The 22,521-nt window shown below is 36.6% G+C and overlaps 2 protein-coding genes and 2 long non-coding RNA genes across 6 annotated transcripts in view; 2 read left to right on the top strand and 2 right to left on the bottom strand.

Annotated features, from left to right (window-relative positions):
* Positions 1-15,361, top strand: part of LOC143896664 (uncharacterized) — a 45,456-nt gene extending 30,095 nt beyond the window's left edge. Inside the window, exons 1-5 of one of the 3 annotated variants that reach the window (XM_077404633.1) lie at positions 12,793-13,606; positions 13,992-14,150; positions 14,211-14,409; positions 14,884-15,066; positions 15,222-15,361. In XM_077404633.1, the coding sequence (XP_077260759.1) occupies positions 13,507-13,606; positions 13,992-14,150; positions 14,211-14,409; positions 14,884-15,066; positions 15,222-15,324 (744 nt within the window). In that variant the 5' untranslated portion in view covers positions 12,793-13,506 and the 3' untranslated portion in view covers positions 15,325-15,361. Of the gene's footprint in view, positions 1-12,792; positions 13,607-13,655; positions 13,912-13,991; positions 14,151-14,210; positions 14,410-14,883; positions 15,067-15,221 lie in introns of those variants that run through there. The other 2 variants (XM_077404634.1, XM_077404635.1) reach the window with 2 other exon arrangements.
* On the bottom strand, positions 1,912-5,378 carry LOC143896612 (uncharacterized). The gene is made up of 3 exons (XR_013256708.1): positions 3,808-5,378; positions 3,616-3,710; positions 1,912-3,473 (listed from the first exon to the last, which is right to left on the bottom strand). It is a non-coding gene; the product is annotated as an uncharacterized LOC143896612 (long non-coding RNA).
* LOC143896613 (uncharacterized) lies at positions 7,583-12,624 on the bottom strand. The gene is made up of 2 exons (XR_013256709.1): positions 8,066-12,624; positions 7,583-7,767 (listed from the first exon to the last, which is right to left on the bottom strand). It is a non-coding gene; the product is annotated as an uncharacterized LOC143896613 (long non-coding RNA).
* Positions 15,362-21,385: 6,024 nt separating the features above from the next.
* Positions 21,386-22,064, top strand: LOC143896666 (histone H2A). The gene has a single exon (XM_077404637.1). It carries the CDS (start codon positions 21,512-21,514, stop codon positions 21,884-21,886), a length of 375 nt encoding a protein of 124 aa, XP_077260763.1. The 5' UTR covers positions 21,386-21,511; the 3' UTR covers positions 21,887-22,064.
* Positions 22,065-22,521: the final 457 nt, after the last annotated feature.

Genomic DNA, 22,521 nt, shown 5'->3' with positions numbered 1-22,521 from the left:
TCTAGATCACCATATAGATGGTATTGCATAGGTCGGATTTGGTTAAGATATACGACTCATTCACAAATCTAGTATAGAATTTTCAACTAATTAATACTTTATCGACATGCTAAGTCAGTTTGGCGACCTTGTTAAGATTTTTAGTCAATATAGGTACAATTTTGCCTACAGTGGTATACTACTTAGTTTGGAAAAATCGGAAAAAGTTAATTATTTTATACGAAAAGACAAATTTTAGTAGAATTTATCGCACCTTTTACTACGTAAAGTTTAATATAGTGTGGAACGCTGACTTCGCCATTTTCATTCCTCAAAGAGGAAGGCAAATAATCCGCCATTTTCCAGTATATTTAGATTTAAATTTTTTAACGCACTTTATTAACAATTTAAAGCATTTATATAATATCTGTTGTTAAAGTTTTGACAACATATTTATCTTAAAAGTAATTTTGATGAAAAAAAATTAAAATCTACACTTTGGAAAATTTTAGTTATTTATTAGAATATTTAGTAAATTGGAATATTTTAGAAAGGATTCGTCTAATTTTGACTTATCATTTCCACATTTATCAATAAAGTGGGTTTTGTTATACAGTTTCAGTGCTGGGTTCGTGTATTTATGGCAAAATTACAATAGTATCAAAGACTGCGCAAACTATATTTTTCCTATAAAGCCATTTTATTTGTGCCAAATTGATAAGTACGTATTATGATACATTTATTACACCAATGCCGTCATATGGTTTGAATGGAACCACGAAAACTACACCTAAAATGTACGTTGTAAAAAAATAACTTCAGGTCTAGCAGAGTGTACAAAATCAAAGTTTACATACCAACGTTAAAACTGGTGGAAAAAATGTAACCTCAATTTGACTTATATAAGTCGGATTCCAACGTTGGTACAACCTAAATTTGATTCCCCAAATTAGTGCAAAAGAGAGTTGAAACGACGTAGCAAAAACGTTGGATACCAACGTTAAGTGTGTTTATCTTAACGTCGGGCGGACGTCAAAATGCTGCTTGGGTATTTGTAGTTGTGTAAATTTGATATAGATTGTTTATGTGCAAATTGAAAGATAAATTATCGCTGTTACATATATATATATATATATATATATATATATATATTTATTTATTTATGTGTGTGTGTGTGTAGTAGTAGTAGCAAAACACGCGTGTTAAGAAGATATCAACTGCTTGTTGAATAGTGTCACATATTTTTTTTTCTAGTCTGGCTCATACAAGATAGTACAATCGTACTGTCCTTCGGTGGTACAAAAAGCTGAGAACGTCAGCAGAAATTTTTGTCGGGGTTTAGGTGCGCGCGAGCATGAACTTTGTCGAGTACGGAGGACTTCCGAGTCCTCACTTTTAATAAACCAATTTTTTTCCAATTCCTAACGTCCAACGACTAACGACCTATAACAATTTTGTCAATTGATGGTACAATTTGCCGGAGTTCTCGGTAGGAATTTTAAATGGTGACAATGTTTGCGCGCGTTCAGTCTTCGCGTTGAACGGAGGACTTCCGGGGCCTGATTATTAATCAAGTATTTTTTTCTTAACTTGCACATTCCAGGAATTTTAAATGAGGTGTAAATTTGTGGCACAAAACTCCGATAATTCTGTTGAATGATTTGAGATTTCAATATTTGTAATGTTTTTCGCGTTCTCTTTGGTTATTTATATTAATATTGTCACTTTTAACCCAGTTTTATTGTTTTCTACCTATTTTTGCTTTTTTACTTTGGTTAAATTTTGGAAAAAATCATTTTTTATTTTTGTTCAAAGATCGCTCCAAACTTCAACCACGTACGAATGCAGTGTTTCCAAAGATCGTTGAGAAAGGTGGTTTTTTCAAGTTTTTGCTTTTTAACGTTTTTTTTTTGTTCTCTTCTGTACGCCTTATCAGAATTAAATAAAATTGGTAATTTAGTTTGTTATTTAATTACTCCTCAGTTTTTTTCTTTTTTTTTAATTGAATAAAGGGTTTTAAAGGGTTATTTTTTAAAATGATAAAAAAACGTGATTTTTTGAAATTTAATAGCTATAACTTTTCAATGAAGTGTTTCCGGGTTTATGTTTACAGGAACTTTTTTGTTCCTAATTCAATTTTCTGTAAGAAAGTTTTATTGACCTGACCTGGAACAGCCTGTACATCATACATAATAATCTTAATATATGGATGTAGTTACTTAATCTCTCTTATCGCGAACGCGTCTGATATTTCATCTCGTTTGTCCTTCGAGCGCGAGTTCCACTGGAGATATAGAATTCGAGCATTTCCCTGAGGAGTACTCAAAGACGGATAGACATTCATGCAACTTCCGCTCAAAGCTCCAGACATTGACCAGTTCACTTTAAAGACGAACTAATCTTTGCCATCTGAGAGACGACGACCAGTCAAAACGTTGTTCCGTAGTAGCGCATGGGTATGGAATAATAGATAGAATTAATTAATTTCGTCGCCGGAACAAAGCTCCAATTTGGCGGCAGAACCTGGTTAATTAGGGGCGCTTTATCGATCATTGCTATTGGCTACTTTGCCATCGGGTTACTGCGTCGATGGGATTGACCCCCCCCCCCGGTCCTCCCTATATTGTAGAGTACGACGGTAATGCAATAAGCCGCGTTCACACCTCGCATTGAAGTTGTTGCAGTATAAATCAGATGTGATGATCTCCGCTCCTCGCAGACTGACGGTTAAGCCCCTTGCACAATAGGCGATAGCGATAGCGATAGCGACAACGACAAGGTTGCCGACAAAGCTATACCTTTGTCGGCAACCTTGTCGCTGTCGCTATCGCTATCGCTATCGCCTATTGTGCAAGCTAGGGGCTTTAGAACTCTGATCGCTTACATTAATATAAAAAATAATAAATCGTGATGACGAAGATCCAAAATCTGTGTAAAATTTATATATCTTATAAAATTTTAATTGCGTAATTTTCAGGATTAGGTAGTAGTGCTTATTGCTAATATATTATTTGTAATAGTAATTTTAGTAATCTATTATATATTACATTACTATATTCGTGATATTACGATATCAATTTAAATTATTTTGTCTGACGACTTCAAATATCTTGTAAAAAGATTTAAAAACATTAATAAATATTTGTTGCTACATATATAGAAATTTTGCGCGTACACGGAAAGAATTTTTTCTTAAAATTTACCCTGAAATCATGGTAGTTGTGGGACAACATGTACCACCAAGAATGTTATGTGAGCTATTCTGATTGATATCTACCATATAATAAAAAATATTAATATCTATTACATTAAAATATAAAATATGTTTGATTAATTTTACTAAAATATATCTAGGAAATTTCAATAATTTTTTAAAATTTACCAATCTTATACCTTCTGGTGTAATTGGTCGCTCATTTTTGCAACGATGTCGCGAGCTTTTGATTCTTCCGTTTTTGTCATTCTTTTTCTGACATTCCCAAATTTTTATAATACTAAAAAAAATCAAATATCATGAATTACTTTATTATTATAAAAATATTTATATTTATTTTTATTTCTATTTCTATTTATTTATTTTTATATAAATTTATTTATATTTTTTATTTAACAATTATACTGTTAATGTTGCATTACTTCTCTGCATTCTCAGCAATCCCTGCCGTCTAACTTTGCTCTTTCAGCTTTACACCGTAAGCTACTTTGAAAGTTGAAGCTCCTTCTTTTTTTACCTACAATAAATAATGTTTTCATTACATATATAAAAGCTACTTACGTTACTGCAATTGTTAATTAAGTGATATTTATACGTTAAACTTATCCAATTACATCTTTTTTTAGGTGGTTTGTTTTTTGTGTCATCCATAATTATCCATGTCATTTATATTTTGAATAAATACTTTATTTTTTTTTTATTAATATTTTATTTTTCATTTGAGTTTTAACCGATTTTTCAGTATTAACAGCAGTATTCATCAAGGATTTATCTTTCATTTGCATAGAAGCAGTAGGCGAAGGACATATTTCAAAATCTATACGCTTATTTACAGACATTTTCCTCTTGAGTTTTAAATATTCTTTTAATTTTGACGCACGACTTATTTGCGTAGAACTGGCTTCTATCACATCGTCATCGGAAATTTCACTACTGTTGTTCACTACTGTTGTAGCACTATTTTCAGTAATAGTTGCATTTTCAGTAGCATTTGCTGTAGAAAAATCGTGAATAACAGCACTATGCAATATATTAACTGCCTTATGTTCTCATCTATACTTGAGTATATCTTTTCAATATTCTTGATTGGAGAAAATCTAAGTCGAGATTGTTTCAATCTCTTCCTTTGATATGGTCTATAAGATAACTTTGATGGACTTGTTGCCCTTGTTGGCTGATTATTTTCGTCAGTATAATTTTTGTGCAAAAATTCATTTTTTGTTTCAAAATTAAAATTAATAAGACCTATATTTTTATTGTATTTAATTCCAATACTGTTTTCTCGCACATTAGCGTTATTCCAGTGTTGTGACATCGCTTTATCCTATTTTCATACAAGGCGTATTAACCGTCATTTCGGATAAAAAATAAGTATAAAATCATTTTGACTGTTTTCACTGGATATGTACGTATACGTATGTATGTAGTATGTACTCTTATGTAAGTATTTCCTGACCGGCAGGAATGCCTGGACATTCCAATAACTCGAAATATCGAACATTACCAGTCGGGCGTATCGTGTCTAAATATTCGTGCGCTATGACTGATTATTCAAGAACTGACAACGCATACGTTAAAAGATGTTAAAAGATAAGAGGTTGCATAAATAAAATAAATAATAAGCTCTATCACTGTTGATATCATATATGCTTGTGATAAAACCATTTATTTCTTTCTATTACGATTTGATATTCAGTGGTTTACAGTTACTCGAATTCTGCATTGAAATAATAGAATTATTTAAATATATTTAAAATGTATTTGAAATATATTTTAATACTTTCCGGAAACTGTAAACGATTGAATATTAAGTTGATAATTAATTATTCGATACATAAGAGACTTGATGTAATGTTACAACTTATTTGTATGACGAACAATGGCCAGTCTTTATTTTGGTTTCGATGCTGACTTTTATGTACAGCTCAGGAATTTGCGGTTTGTCTTAAGAATTTAATCCTATCTAAAAAAAGAGATATAAAGTCGATACTCGAATTTTGACAGTTATGTATATCAAGGAGTTAATAGTGTAAAGCAATAGCATAATGTTAAAGCTAAATAGCGCGAAGCGCGCGTCTGTGCTGTATGCTAAAAAATAAATAAATGTGTATAAGTTACAAATTTAAATTATATATGTATTTACTAAATAAAATGTATTTATTTATAACAAAGAATTAAGTTTTATGTCTTGTATTTATAAACTTACAATTAATTCTTAAACATTATAAGTGGATTTACTAATTAATATAATCAGTATTATTTTAAAATATTCAATATTTATAAATAGAATTATAGTAAACATAAATATTATAAGTTTATGAACCCAAGCAGCAAAGCAGGGCATCTTAACCAAACCAAAATCAGATTGCCCTAATTAAGTGAAGAATTACCAACTTTCGACATAAAAAATGTCTTAAAAATCAAATAGCGTTTGAAGTCTTAAGTACAGGTTGAAAATTACGTAGTTCAAACCTACAAAATGCCTTCAAAGTTTAGTGACTTTAAAGTTATACATTAGGTTGTAAATGACTAAATTTTGATCAAAGGTATGCCTTCAAAGTCGATTCAACTTATAAGTCAAAATTAGACCCCCATTTGAAGGAAATGTGACCTGGTTGTATTACCTAATTTCAATTTTGTAGGCGATATGACTTAATTGGTCAGGATTACCTAATTTTTACCATATATAAGTCCTGTGTGTTTGACTTGACTAATAGGGAATATTTTAGGCGCGAAATAAACCTCGCGGCCGTACTACGAGTTAACTACAAAGTTGAGATTACCACGGAAAATGACCTATAAGGGAAATTAGTCCGAGTTTAGGTCGAAATGCCCAGCAAAATTGCCCTGAGAGTTAGTTATTGGTCTTGGACCTTAAATTATTGAAAGTTACCATAACCTATCTATAATTATTGTACGTATCGATTCCTGTTTGCTGATAAATAATTTTGTAAGACCTTTTGATAAATGAATAATTTGAGGTTAACGCCCGACACACACTAATATCTTCCTACTGTATTTTTCTCATTGTACAAGGCTTGCGATCGTTATGCTAGGAAACGCAAACACACGGGAATTAATTCGGCGCTCGTCACCCGGGGGGATGAGATTTTTCAAGAAGTTACAAAGTACAGAAGAAACTTTCTATATTGTAATAAATAAAATAATCGAGACAATTCGCGCGAGCAACAGCGAATTTGCGAGAAAGAGTCGTTACAGAACAAAACACGTTCGCACTCGACCGCGTCACACGGTGAACTCATGATCAATGTTTACGTTCGCGGCACAGCCGACCGGCATTTCTCGATATATCGATCCACAGATCTCGAAGCACGCCGTGTCTCGAAGTCGATCTTTGAAGTCAATTTAACTTATAAATAGGGAAATCAGACTTATTAGTCAAAATGCCTTATTGATCGACAAAACGATTTTAAAGTCAACGACTTTGAAGTAAAAATGCCCTAATTAAGGAAATCTGCCCTCAAAATTTAGTATTTGGTTTTCACAGTAGAGAAATTCGACTTACAGGTCGAAATTCAGACGAAAACGTTAAATCAGCCATTATTATGAGAACCAGTATGTCTGCCATGATACATCAAAACGCTTTATAAAATTATAGGCATTATAAAATAAATTATATTATATCTTTCAGAGTAACTAAGAATCGAAAAAAAATCTATTTTACGATACTTTTCACGTTAGGTGCAAGATTAAAATATTTTTATTGTGCTAAATGCAAAAAATATTATTGCTAAATAATTAACGATTAATTAATAATTGCTTAAATTATTTATTTTCGACATCGCGTTGCTTTTAACGAAGTAAAATAAAATTCTGTACAGAAAATTTTTTTTCGCACTTATATTTCTGTTACATGTCACACGATATTCAGTTTCAAAACCGACGTAGTGGTGGACTCTATTAATATTTTACTCTGAGTTTCCATGGCTGGTTTGAACCATATGCTATGACTGTAGCATAGACCCGTCTTGGTAGAACTAATATGGAATATATATTTTTTCGTGATGTGCAGCGCTGCCATCTACTAGATGTCTCAAAGACAAAAGTTAGGTCGAAGAGAGGGCACAAATTGGTCAAAATTACCAAAATATTACCGATATTCGACCTTCTGATAGGTCCATTTCACCGAATCAGACTATGACTTATAAGGCGAAATGCCTTGCATTACCTAATTTCAACCGTAAAATTACTTCAACTTTATTCCCCACTTACCTTCTTTCGACGTCGATTCGACGTAAGTTGGGCTTGGTCGAACAGACTTTTGAACCTATCAGAAGGTCGAATAAACGTAATTTCGCCCTATTTTGCTGCTTGGGAATATAAGACGTAAGGCTTAATTATTTAATTGTTATAAATAAATACATAATATATTTGGTAAATATATAATTAAATATATAACTTATTATATACAGTCAATTGTTTTTTAATTGTTAATTAATTAAATTCTTAGTTAATGAGTCACTAAAAAGGTAAGTTGCAAATTCCTGAGCTGTACATAAAAGTCAACATTGAAACCAAAGTAAAGACTGGCCAGTGTTCGTCACATAAATGAGCTGTAACATTATAATAATAACAGGTCTCTTATATCAAATAATTAATTATCAACTTAATATCCAATTGTCTACAGTTTCTGAAATGTTTCTGAAATGTTTTAGAATATATTTCAAATACATTTCAAATATATTTAAATAATTTCTATATTATTTTTTAATGCCGAATTCGAGTAATTGTATACCACTGGATATTAAGTCGTGATAGAAAGAGGTAAATCGTTTTATAAAAGCATATGATATCGGTAGTGATATAGCTTATTTATTTTATTTATTTATGCAACCTCTTATCTTTTAATACCTTTTAACGTTGCCGGTTCTTGAATATAATCATGAATAATGAATATTTAGACACACAATATCCAACTGCAGATATCTCGAGATATCGGAATGTCCATCAGGCATTCATGCCGGTCAGTGTACATCGATATATTTATAGTATAGACTGTGCTCAATTATAAAACAATATATGATCAGCCAAAGCAGATTCGAAAAAAACATATATCTTTCTAATCAGTAGCGCAGAGAGAGCAATTGGCCGCAATTTTGTTCCTTATTCTTTGTCTCGGGTGCCGTCCCATGACAGTCGGAGTTTTAGAAAACGGAATCTTGGAAAAGTAATAGAGTGAGAATCAATCAATGTCATGAGACGGCACCCTAATTTTACACTTTTCAAAGAACTTCCTGCATGTACGAATTACGTAGTCCATACTATCATTATATATATGTCGATGGGCATATGACGTTCAGAAACAATGCGTAGCCAAATTTTAAATCTATGCACATCATGGGGCTGCAGTCCACTTGATATATCTATTTTCTTTATTAAAAAGAAAGAAAAATTTTTCAAAACATTTGTAGCATCAAGTGGACCACAATCCATAACAGTAGATTGAAGTTAGAAAATATTATAATACTTTTTGGCGATTATTTTTTACAGTATTTGTAATATCAGCACTTTTCTTGCTTTTCACTCTTTGACTAAGCGTGGCCTTGAATTTCACAGCTGCTTTTCTTGGCTGATTACTGTCAAATAAACTTTCACCTTTCATTTCTTTGCGCATTATATCTTGTTTAATCGCTGTGCCTCAAGGATACATTTATCATAATTTTCTGCAAAAGACAACAGCTACAGTAAAAATTCAGAAATTGCATTTCAGAAACGTTATCTTAATTCTAAACGTATTGAACGATTTTTTGGTAAAATTTTCTTTTTGATAATCTATTTCATGAGTGAGAGGATAATTAGATAAATTTCTCTGTTTCTCTCCTTAACTATAATGAGAAGGAATATATGAAACGATTTAAAATAAAATCTTTTAAATCACTATATACAAGAATACAGATGACGTATTCTTTCAATGTACATTAAAGCCTAGAATAAATGGCATAACCTAACATAATAATATAACATACATAAGTTCTGCATTATTCAAAGAATTAATAAGTATTTCGATGTATGTCATAGAGGGAAAAGATCACTGTTTTATTATTATTTTAATACTCACCATCCATGAAACGAATTTTTCCCACACATTCTTTCTTATTCCAAAAAAAAATACTTCGTCGCCTACTTTAAGGGGATGCTAAAGCCGTCCAAATTACCGACAATTACATTTCAAAGGTCTCATTTTGAAACGGCTTTACAGATCGCAAAATCCTTTTACAGGGATAAAGTAGAGGTACTAATGAAGGGTGGGATTATCAAATAATTAGTAATAATTGAAAAAAAAATTTTACATGCTGTCACCTCATTGCTTTTCAAAACATCTTTTTCGAGGAAAATGTAATTGAACATCTATAGTATATGTAACGTAAACTATAGTTATTTGAATAACATTTTCCTTAAATAGGATGTTTTGGTATACAACATAAAATATATAGAAATATATAGAATATATAAGAATAAGAAGATATAGAAAGATATAGAAAAATATAGAACGAGTTGTTCTGTGTGATTTAGCATTTAGGTAAGTGCTTTATAGATTTATTTACTGAAAACAATGAAGGATGTGGCATAAAAGTGGAAGCTAAATAAAACAATTAATATAATAATATAGTGGATATAAAAGAATACTTGGGGTATGTGATACAATGTTCCCTTCATGTAGTCATATCATTATTTACCATTATTTTCGATTCTACAATACGTGTAGTAAGCCTGTATTATGTTATTCATTAAAAGAAATTGTATTTCGTTTTATTATACCTTCACTATCTTCTTCTCTCTCTTGTACATTATGTAAGTTTTTATCTATGTCTCTTATGTTTGTGACATCCTTTAATGGTGGAGTGCACATAAATAATTTTTCCTCTTCGCATATTGGGTCATCAGGATCAATAGACTCTTCACATATTATTGAGTCATCAGGATCAATAGAATCTGAATTATGTACATCTTCTATACCAATCAACATTTTACTAGTACTGTCACCTTCAGTATTCCTGTGCTGCGAGACTACATGCTCGGAATGTTTGCCCAGAATATATAATTTTAGTCTATTTTTTACTTCTACAGGTGCAGGATGATCATATGCACTTCCCATTAATCTTATATATGAAAAAAAATTTTCTAAAATATTCTGGTTTAATCGTCTTGTTAATATATATTTCACGTCAAATTCTTCAGACGAATACTTATGTTGTATGTACACGAACATTTCCCGCAAGGACTTGTTGCACAATAAAATGCTCTTCTGAAATTGCATCATACTTTTTCTTTGGCCAACCCGCATTTCCTCGATAAATTTATCCATATTAATGATTATTTTATTTTGTTTTTCTAGATCAATGCCATATGCATGTGATGAATCACATTTACCATATTTCAATGAACTATTGAAAATGTCAAACCAATCGTTAAATAGTTTTAGTACGTCAGAGGTGTATTTCCAATTAGTGGAAGATATTAAACCGTTTTCTCATCTTATTGCTGACGCATTTTGATTGGAAAACATTTGTGCAGCCAGTTTTACCTTTTGTCGCTGTGTTCCTTTGACATCAATATGCGTTCTGTTTAGTTTATGCGCTATTTTCAGATCTCTTTCATTTAATTTTAATAATTCTTCTAAACACGTTTTATTGACATAAATTCCGTTCGTGTTAAATCCAAAGTCCAAAAAATTGTTTCTTGCAAGTTTTATCAAATGTGGTATGTCGGCATAAAAGAATATTTTTAGAGCGTCGTTACAAGGATGCACAATAAAACATTTCTTCTCAGTGTTTGTACTGCTTTTGTCAGTGGAATTATTATTATCAGTTCCGATTTGTAATTCTTACCATAATCTCATGTTCGTTGGACCCATATCGCATGTTATAGCGATAACAATATAGCCAATATCATATAGATGTTGTATGATACTAAATAAAATTTCCCAAGTCATTGCAGTATCAAAATTTTAATAAACAGGTTGCCTCCAGTTTTTAAATAAACCTCGACTCATGATAAATTGGCAGGTTTTATAAGATCCATACACCTTTTGTTGCTTTCGTTCTATTTGTAATTGATTGGACACATATAATTTATCGAATGTCAGAACAGTCAATTTTTCTGTTATTGATAGGTCATCTCATTTACTAGACATTATTTTTAATACGTCATTTAAAATGCCTGGTAACACATTAAATTTAGAAACCCAATTCCGTAAAGTGGATGAAATTTTCTGGACATTTCTTAAGTATCTGTAAGCTTTTAGCGCTTAATGATCTTAGACCTATTGCAGACACAATATCTTCGGGCGACCAGCGTATACGGCTATTCGTCGATGACTTTAACCTCGCAATTTGATCTGGTGTAAATACTTTCCTTAAAACTTCAACGGATATTACGTCAGTTTGCTTCTTTCTATCCGTAGTCATTTTGGTTACTTCTGCTTCTAAGTGTGTTACTCCTGTTTGTAACTTTGTCACTTCCATACGCAATTGCTCATTTTTTTGATTTAGTATGTCTTTTTCTTTCAATAACTTTCGATTTTTTTCTTCTGACTCTTGTAGATGCATCAATAATGTGTCCATTGCATTTCTCATTGAAACATTTGTATGATTATCAACCTTTTTGTCTCTGTAAAATAAAACTTTCGATACAAACTGTATATGGGCAGATCCATTACTTTTCGACCAAAGGTTGCGGGGGTGGGTCACCGATTTTGATGCCGATTTTTTCCTCGAAAGTACACTAGAAAAGGAGATAATCCTAAAAATTTGAGCCCGATTCGATCAAATCCGGCCGCTGGAGAATTTTTTGAATTTTGAAAAAAGTTGATTTTTCAGTCATTTTCAAAAATTTATATCTCAGCTTCTATATAACTTAGAGACTCGTTTGAGGCCGCATTCTTTTCTGTAAACTCTCTACTTTTAAGGAAAAAATTGGTCATTAGTTTACACTCAAGTCCGGCTTCACGGCGAGCTGCTAACTAAACCACTGTTTTAGAGAAATTTTGCCTATTTTTGAAATGCTGTCATATCTACAGTTTTCGAAGCAGAGGGTTGATCAGCAGCTGATGTTTTTTGTTCAGGTATACTCTGAAAAAATTTACCAATTTTTTGCTTGATTGCTTTCATTTCGTTAAGTTGTGGCCATCTAAAGCCGATCGATTTTCGAAAAATCGCCATCTTCAGATAGCCAGAACTTTTTTCTTTCAACTCAAAATTCTTTGAAATTTTTAGGGAATATACTTCATTATATCCTTAAACAACCCTGAAAATTTCAATTTTGGAATTGAAGTGGTTTCCGAGTTTTGAAGTTTTTAAAATGTCAACTTTTCGATTTAATATGACATTTTTTGTGGTTTTATCATCAATTTTGTAAATTTAATGTAAATAATTGATATTTTTCGGAAAATATATTCGAAAATAAAGAGCAAAACGGATTGTTTGAGAAAATTGAGGGAAAAAATTAATATTTTTTATTTTGATTTATTTATTTAAAATTGTTCAAAGTTTATATATATATATATATATATATATATATATATATATAGTACTAACGTTAATACTGTTATTTTTAATGTTATTTTGTTGTTATTTGGAAATTTGTATTCAACATATTATTAAAAGAAATAAACAAATATTTGCTTTTTAAAAATTTTAAACAAATAAATCAAAATAAAAAATATTAATTTTTTCCCTCAATTTTCTCAAACATTCCGTTTTGCTCTTTATTTTCGAATATATTTTCCGAAAAATATTAATTATTTACAAAATTGATGATAAAATGGACTTCGAAATACGTAAAATATTAATTATTACAATACACCCTTTCGTCATAATAACAATTATAGATGAATAAAGATGAACACACGTGGCACAGAAACACACGTCATAAACACGTACGAAGCTCGAGAGAAACTGCCGCAACTACGCTGTGATTGGCTGATTGCGCTACATCTGTCGATGGCTGCGCCGCATAGTGGCGATGCCAAGTCCTAAAACCGGGGACAATAAGCGAGACATCCCCACCCTCGAAATTTGATCCCGTTTCAAGACCTGTATGTAAGACCGTGGTACATACACCTTATCATGGTGTAATAAGACAGGTGAATCATTCCCGTGGATGCGCAGTAGTACGCGCTTCGACCAATCGCGTTTGGGTCCAAATGCACCCGCAAAATTTGAATACGCAAACAATTACATATAATTAAAATAGATTTCTAATTAAGATTTGTGAAAGATTAATGTAAAAAATACGTGGAATTAGTGGTGAGCTAAACAATAACGTAATGAGACAAGTATTCATTTCCATGGATGCGCAGTAGTACGGATCTCGATCAACCATTTTTAAATCCAAATACTAAAAGATTGCTGTCAGATTGCTATCAGATTGCTGTCAGATTGTGTTATCAAGGTAGTATATATTATGCAATATATAGCGCATAGCATATATTAGGTGGTTTCCATTTACACTCAAGGGAAGTGATTCACTCAGTTATGTGAGTATCCTTACTCGGAATGAATGACGTCATACCTGCTTATTTTGGTGATAAAACTATCTCATAACAATACAGGTTAAACCTCACTTTTAATTTGAGTCTGTTAGACTCATTAAAGCACACGGTTTCAATTGTGTGCTGTAGCGTCATAAAAACTCAGTTGAATCTCACTTGCCAGCATCAAAAGGGACGTGCATTTAACTGAGTTATGACGTCACAAGTGAGATTTATCTGAGTTTTGATGTAAATGGAAAGCACCTATTATATGTAATATATATGATTTTTTTCTCCTACATATAGAAACCATGCCAGCGTGTTATGTGCACAATTGCAAAAGTCGCACAGACTGTACGTACACAAGAAATATAAAATTGTTTCGTTTCCCAAAAGAATTAACTATACGCCAGCAATGGCTTGAAGCCTGTAGAAGAAATGAAAAAGAAATAAAAATTGATTCTGGTAAGTATATGTGTGCGTATGTGTATAATATTACTTGTTTTTAACCTGTTAATATTTTAGCAAGAATATGCAATCTTCATTTTGAAGAGGATTGTTTTGAAATGAAGTGGACAAAGCCACGTTCAACGAATATACCAAAGAAACAGATGTGTAGGTTGAAAAAGAATTCTATACCTACTTTAATGTTAAACGTGGAACAAAGACGAAGAAAAACTAGAGATGAAACAGATATAATAGCAAGTAAAAAGATAAAATTAGCGTAAGTAGTAATTCCTATTTATAAATATATAAATCTATTGTGTGTGTGTGTGTGTGTGTGTGTGCTACCTTATGCATTAAAGTATAGAGGTATTTTTCCTAATATTTTAACAATTAAATACTATACACTTGTCTCTGAACGATTTACGTATATTTTTCATAATGAAATTACAGCATTTCAAGTTGTCGTAATTGAGAGGCACTATGCGTATTTGAGTATTTGAGTTATATAGTAATGTATAACAATAATGACTTTCAACTATGACAATGTGAAATACTATTACTTCATTGAGAAAAATATATGCAAATAGTTTTAGGACCGAATATATATCTAAGTAAATCCTATATGCTTAAGTATCTTAAAGTAAAATATAGGATAGCTTGTAAAATATGTACATACATGTACTTCTGAGGAAATGAAAAGAACATTAGACATATTGTAAAACAGGTATAGTCGCATTAATAACTTTTTCAGAGAAAGAACAAGTATGTCGACAAATACTGAACTTTTAAAATGCATACAAGGAAAACAATTGATCAAGATACATAAAGATGTATCAAACAGTTCGAAAGACACAAAACAGCAAAAAGATGCAAAGGAGAGATTCGAAAGTGGAGATATTTTTGAATCAAATGTTGCAGAAAAAGAGAGCACAACGTATGCACAAATTTATGTTTTTGTCCTCATTACATTCTTCTCTCTCTCTCTCTCTCTCTCTCTCTCTCTCTCTCTCTCTCTCTCTCTCTCTCTCTCTCTCTCATTACATATATACATATATCGATATATTAAAATACAATTGTGTTTTTTTGCAGAAATGAAATAATTGTTCACAAAACAGATCAAAATAAAGAAACATTACTGAGGCTATTGAAAAAAGCAGAAGAAGAAAAAAATAAACTTTTAGAGGAACGATAAGAACTTATTGGAAAAAATTAACAATTAAGTTTACATATTAAAGAATTAGAAACAAATCTCGTGCAAAAGTCGAATACCAATGATCAGATGGCATTTGATAAACAGAAACAGGTGGAAGAAATGGTTAATAAAGTTTTGCGAAAAGTATTTACTGTTGGACAAATTAAAATATTAATGTCGTAAAATGAGAATGTTCGGATTCGATGGACGCCAGAGGATATTACATCTGCTATAGCGTTACAATCGCTAAGTCCAAAGGCATACCGATACTTACGAGACGTAAAAAAAATTCCACTACCGTGTTTAACAACTCTACATAAGTGGTGTTCATCTTTCAACATTCCACCCAGAATTTTGAAAGATGTCTTTAAGATAATGAAAGAAAAAGGACAGAATTTTAGTATAGAACAAAGATTAATTGTATTAACATTTGATGAATTATATATATCAAATAAAGTAGACTTAGATCGCAAGGAACAAAAAATTTATGGGCCACATAAAACATGCCAATTCGTAATGGTCCGAGGGTTATTCGATAAATGGAAACAGCCGATATACTATGACTTTGATAAGTCAATGTCTGCAGATACTTTGCTGACAGTGATAAAAAGTCTTTACGAAATAAATTATATAGTTGTAGCTGTAACGTGCGACATGGGACCTACAAATATAAAATTATGGAACGAATTGAACGTTGGAATAAATATTTCAACACATTCCGGAAAAAGAAATGTAAAACAAGACATCGAGAAATTAAATTATATTGCACATCCAGCTGATAACAGTTTAAAAATATATTTTTATGCAGATGTTCCTCACTTGTTAAAATTGGCCAGAAACAACTTATTTGACTCTGGTTTTAAAGTGAAAGAAAAATTATTGAACAAGTGCTTTTTGGAGGAGTTACTGGCAATTAATGCTGGAGATTTGAAAATAGCTCACAAGTTAAGCAGAGCACACCTGGATGTCCGAGGAACACAGAGGCAAAACGTTAGAATGGCAGCACAAGTCTTTTCAAATAAAAATGCGTCAGCAATTCAGTGGTGCGGAGAGAAAAAATTACTTGCTTACAATTATTGGAAAAAAACTGCAAATGTGCTGAAATTATTCAATGATTGGTTCGATATTTTTAACAGCAAACTGAAATATGGTCATAATGGCTCGCATGCATACGAAGTAAATTTAGAAGAGCAGAATAAAATAATTGATAACATGAATCAATTTATAGCAGAAATGCGAGTTGGAGAAAGCACAGTACCCCCCTGGTTGAGGGTGAGCCTGGGTTAGGCGAGGTTGAATCGGACCGGAGGCCTTGATGTTCTCCCGGCTCTGGTTTTGACTTCTGTGGTTGGTTGATCCTTTTGCTCTGCCTTCTCGTCTTCCTTGGCTGTTTGGCTGTGACTGTCCTCCTCCAAGGTGTAGGCTGGTTTGATGCGATCTATTGACACATTGATAGTTGCAATGCCCCATGTGGTGCATCATGCCTTAGGAACACTCTTGGCGTTGTTTGCATGTTTTTGAAGACAAATGTAGACCTCTGACCATGGCGTTTGATTTTCGGTCTTAGCCGATCTATCGTCTGCTTCAATCTCGTTATCAGGTCGTCTGTGTCTGCTGTACTTGTTGTCTCTTGCGTGCTTAGAAATTGTCCTGGTAAGCGGATTGATTCTCCAAACACTAGTTCCGCTGGTGTTGCGTTTAGGTCCTCCTTCCAAGCTGCCCTGATGCCCATTAGTACTACTGGTAATACTTCGGTCCAGTGTGTGGTTTCATGACACTTTATAGCTGCTTTCATCTGTCGATGGAATCTCTCTACCATCCCGTTAGCTGCTGGGTGGTAGGCTGTTGTCCAGATGTGATTGGATCCAGTCAAGCGTGTTAATCTCCGGAAGAGGTCTGCTTCAAACTGGCGTCCTTGGTCCGTTGTTATCCTGGTCGGAGTGCCGTATCTTGCTATCCATTCTCTAAATATGTGTTCGGCTACTGTTTCTGCCGTTATGTCGGGCACCGGGGTTGCTTCTGGCCATCGTGTGAATCGGTCGATGATGGTCAGGCAGTACTTGTATTCTTTCGACATCGGAAGAGGCCCCACCAGGTCGACGTGTATGTGTTCGAATCTCCTCGTCGGAGCCCTGAAGTTCCCAACTGGCGAGTTGTTGTGTCGGGTAATCTTGGATTTCTGGCAATGAGTGCATGCCTGTGCCCACTGCTTGCAATCTCTCTGGATCCCCGGCCATACGTATCGCTCTGCTACCATCCTGGCCGTTGCCTTCGTTTCTGGGTACGACAAGCCATGCAGGGATTGAAAGACCTGCTGTCTATATGGCTTTGTCACGTAAGGTCGGGCTGTTGGCGTGGATGTGTCGCATAGTATGGTCGTCTTGCTTCCTGGGACGGGAATCTCTGTGAGCCTAAGTGATTTGCTGTTCTCTTTTAGCTCTTTTGTTTCTGGTTCTTCCTTCTGTGATCTGGCCAGTGCTTCGAAGTCGATGGCCTGGTGTACTGCATCCACCCTCGATAATGCGTCGGCTACGACATTGTCTTTTCCTGACACATGTCGTATGTCCGTGGTGAACTGTGCGATATATTCGAGGTGTCGTGTCTGCCGTGGTGAGCTGCGTAGAGGATCCTGGTTGAGGGCGTATGTTAAAGGCTTGTGGTCGGTGTATATCACGAAATCCCTTCCTTCAAGCATGTGTCTGAAGTGTTTTATTGCCGTGTATATCCCTAGGAGCTCGCGATCGTACGGGCTGTACTTTGTCTGTGCGCGGTTGAGCTTCTTACTTAGGAACGCGAGTGGCTGCCATCCCTTGTCCGTTCTCTGCTGCATTACTGCTCCTATTGCCATCTCTGAGGCGTCTGTCGTAACTGCTAGTTCTGCTCTTGGGTCCGGATGTGCCAGTACGGTAGCTCGAGATAGGCTATCCTTGCAGCTCTGGAAAGCCTTCTCCGTTTCCGTTGTCCATGGGACTGGTATTTTGCCTTTCATCTGAGGCCCCTTGAGCATCTCGTTCAACAGGGCTTGATCCTTTGCTGCGCCTGGAATGAAACGGCGGTAAAAGTTTATCGTGCCCAGGAATCGTCGTAGCTGCTTTATGTTCTGAGGTTTGGGGAATTTCCGGATTGCCTCTACTTTCTCTGGTAGTGGTGTGGTACCCTCGGCTGATACCAGGTATCCCAAGAACTTTACTTGTTTTGCGCCGAATACGCATTTTGCCGGATTGACCTTTATTCCGTATTGTTCTAATCTTTCGAACAATTGGCGTAGGTGATCTCTGTGTTCTTCTTCCGTGTCGGATGCTACGATGATGTCGTCGATGTAGGCATAACAGAAGTTGAGGCCCCTCAGTATTTCGTCTATAAACCTCTGAAACGTCTGTGCTGCGTTGCGAAGTTCGAATGGCATGTAGAGGTACTCAAATAAGCCGAAGGGCGTAGTGATCGTTGTTTTTGATATGTCGTCCGGGTTTACGGGTATTTGGTTGTATGCCCGTACGAGGTCCAATGTGTTGAAAATCCTCTTTCCGTGAAAGGTTTGCGCAAAATCTTCAATGTGAGGTACTGGGTACTTGTCGGCCTCTGTTCTTGCGTTTACTCTGCGGTAGTCTCCGCAGGCTCGCCATTCGCCATGTGCCGTTTCCTTTCGGTACCATGTGCAGTGGTGATGCCCATGGGCTTTTTGAAGGTCTTATTATCTCTTCTTGTAGCAGGAGATTGAACTCCGTTTTGGCCGCTTGGAGTTTGTCCGGAGCCAGTCGGCGTGGACGGCAAGCCTCTGGTTGACCTTGTGTTGTTTTAATGTGATGTGTAGTGTTATGCCTTCCTAGCTTGGTCTTGGTGCTGGGGTTCATGATTCCTGGATACTTGGCCAGGATATCATGATATCCCGTTTCTATCCTCAGTGTCTTTATTGGTGTCAGATTGCTCGTGCCAGTGGATCCGGGCGCCGCGAGTCCTGTCTGCCCGTCGATTAGCTTCTTATTTCTTACGTCCGGTAGCAGGTGGTAGTGTGACAAGAAGTCTGACCCGATTATCGGTACTGTTACGTCCGCGACGATGAATCGCCACGGGTGTGCTCTTCTCAATCCGAAATCTGGTTGCAGAGTGGTGAATCCATATGTTTCTATTACGGATCCGTTTGCCGCGAAGAGTTGATAAGCTCCTGCTTTTCTCTCTCCCTGAGTACTGATGTAGGGAGATACGCTGACGTCTGATCCGGTGTCTATGAGGTATCTCTTCTGGGTCGTGCGATCTGTGACGTACAGGCGGCGGGATCCGGGGCTGTTGTCATTGGCCGCCTTCAATGACTGCTCTCCTTGTTTTCCGCCTTGAATGTGCACGGTTGCGTACACTTCTGTGCCTCCGCTCCGAAACGGCGGTGATAGTAGCACACCCCGTCTCGGCGGGGTGTCTTGCTGCGTTGGCGGCTTCGGCTGCGATTTCTCTGGCGGTTTCTGCCTTGTGCTTGAATGGATTTGACCATCTTCTCCACTTGCAGAGTGAGCGCTGCTATTTGTTTGCTCAGCGCGTCCCTTTGTGCCTCGTCGGTGTTTACGGTTGTACTTGTGGGCGTTGGCGCGGTTGTCGCCAGGGCGAGCGCTTTGCTGTTGACCTCGTGTATTCGGTCAGCCTGGTCCGCTACATCCTCCAGTCTATCTTCCGTTCGTGTAGCCAAGATAGCTTGTGTTTGTGGGGGTAGTCGCCCTAACCAGAGCGTTCGTAGAAGTTCGTTTGAGACGGTGGTCCCGGCTAGTGTCGATAAGTGCCGGAGAAACTGCGATGGCTTCCTGTCTCCTAGCTCCTCGTGCTCTAGTAGCTGTCTGATCCGTTGTCCCTGTGAGTCCGTGAGCCTCTGGATCAGCGCCTTCTTGATTGCCTCGTATTTATGCTCTGCCGGGGGATGTGTTATGACATCTTTGATTTCCTTGGCTTGTTTCGGCTGGATTCGCGAGATGACGTATGCGTATTTGGCATCGTTTTCTTTGATCTCGCATAGGGCGAATTGTCCCTCTAGTTGTGCAAACCAAAGCTCGGGTTCTTCCGGCCAGAAAGAGGGAATCCGTATTGACACTCTCTTCGCGTTGAATTCCTCCATCTCTTTGTAGTTGTCGTCGCTCTCTATCTCCACCGTGTGGTTCGCTCTTGACATTGGTCTTCCTCTCCGACGTCGGGGTCACCAATTTGTGGGCGCTAGCCACTTACGCTGGGGCGTCGCGTGCCCTTCGCAGAGGATATGACGTAGCGAGAGAGGGATCGCCGAGTGAGCTGAGAGACAGAGGTGTACAATAAATAGGTCGTTTATTCTAGGTCCTGTTATACAGATGGCGGTGTGTCAGTGTGCTGAAGAAGGCCCTGAGAAGGGCCGTAAAGGCGGCCCTGAAAAGGGCCGTTTGGGCTCTTCTTGTTGTGTGGCCCTGAAAAGGGCCGATTGGTTTCTTCTCCTCCTAGTCGCGGAGTCGCTCACGCCAGGTGATGCTCGGCTGCGTCGTGGTCCTCCGGAAGGAACTGAACTTCCGCCACGCCGGCGGTGTCCCCGGTGGTGTGAGGGACTGCTCCGGTTCCGCAGTCGGTGTCGACTCCGATAGGAGTGTCGCTGGCTCCTCGGTCTGCGTCCCTTGGGAAGAGGTGACCTCCCACTCCGTGTCCGTCTGCACTTCCTGAGTGCCGCGTGATGGCTGGTGCTGCACGCCTCGGTGTACTCGCGCAGGCGGGATGGTCTGCGTCCCCTGGTGTACCCGCTCGGAGGCTGACGGTGGCAGCGGCGACAGGAGTGGAGGCGCCGTCCACGATAGTCGTGTAGCGCCGAACTCGTACGTCCCACGTTGTGATGAGCGCACGTGGAGGACGAGTCAGTCGCACCGGCGGGACGAGCTTCCACGGTTGGCCTGGGCGGTAGTCCAGGGGCCGCTGAGGTTGTGGCGGTAGCGGCAGGCAAAGTGGCACAGCTCGTCTCGGTGGTGGCCGTAGCTTCGGCGGCGGCAAGGTGACGGCGAGATCGGTTACCAAAATGCTTCTCCTGTTCTCGGCTATGAGCCGAAAAGCAGTCGAAAGCTGTCAGGGGGTACAAACTCCCTCTCCCGTACATACATACATACGTACGTACATACATACGTACGTACGTACATACATCCTCTTGCTTCTCACGAACGAAGCATCTCCGTTAATCCGTATTCGCCAATTGAGCAACATGTCTGGACGCGGAAAGGGTGGCAAAGTCAAGGGAAAGGCGAAGTCTCGTTCCAACAGGGCGGGACTGCAGTTCCCCGTGGGCCGTATTCACAGACTGCTGAGGAAAGGAAATTACGCCGAGCGCGTTGGCGCCGGTGCACCGGTCTACTTGGCCGCGGTGATGGAATATCTCGCCGCTGAAGTATTGGAGTTGGCCGGTAACGCCGCTCGTGACAACAAGAAGACCAGGATCATTCCCCGTCACCTGCAACTCGCCATCCGCAACGACGAGGAATTGAACAAGCTGTTGTCCGGCGTGACCATTGCCCAGGGTGGCGTCCTGCCGAACATCCAGGCCGTCCTGCTGCCCAAGAAGACGGAAAAAAAAGCATAAATCCGGCATCGATCGCATACATACGTACGTACGTACATACATACGTACATACATACATACGTACGTACGTACATACGTACGTACATACATACGTACGTACATACATACGTACGTACATACATACGTACGTACATACATACGTACGTACATACATACGTACGTACATACATACATACATACATACATACAAAATGTTCTAAAAATTATTTATAGTAATAAAGAATTTCAATACATATGGTAAATACAATAAATGACAAAATTTATTTCTTTTTTTTCGATATACATTATTTATAATCATTTGACATGCGTTTTCTGTTACATTTTTCCTCTCTAAACATCTCTCGTTTTTTTCATTTTATATGTAAATACAATAAATGACAAAATTTATTTCTTTTTTATGTTTGATATATATTGTTTATAATCATTTGACATGCGTTGAATTTGCTAATAATTATTCGTATCATCGTTTTAAGCGCATTATTATGATGCTCGACACAATCATACCAATCAATTTTAACATGCCAATTGTCAAAATGCTCTAACAATATTTTTAATATACCTCGTCGATGAGCTCGCGTTTGTAACAATTTATTAAGCCTGCTTAATATGTACTTTACGAAAATTGGAAATTCACT

This window comes from Temnothorax americanus, unplaced genomic scaffold (assembly GCF_048541705.1).
Source record: "Temnothorax americanus isolate GAGA-0224 unplaced genomic scaffold, ASM4854170v1 Scaffold19, whole genome shotgun sequence".
NCBI lineage: Eukaryota > Metazoa > Arthropoda > Insecta > Hymenoptera > Formicidae > Temnothorax > Temnothorax americanus.
This window is presented reverse-complemented; position numbering and strand designations above follow the sequence as displayed.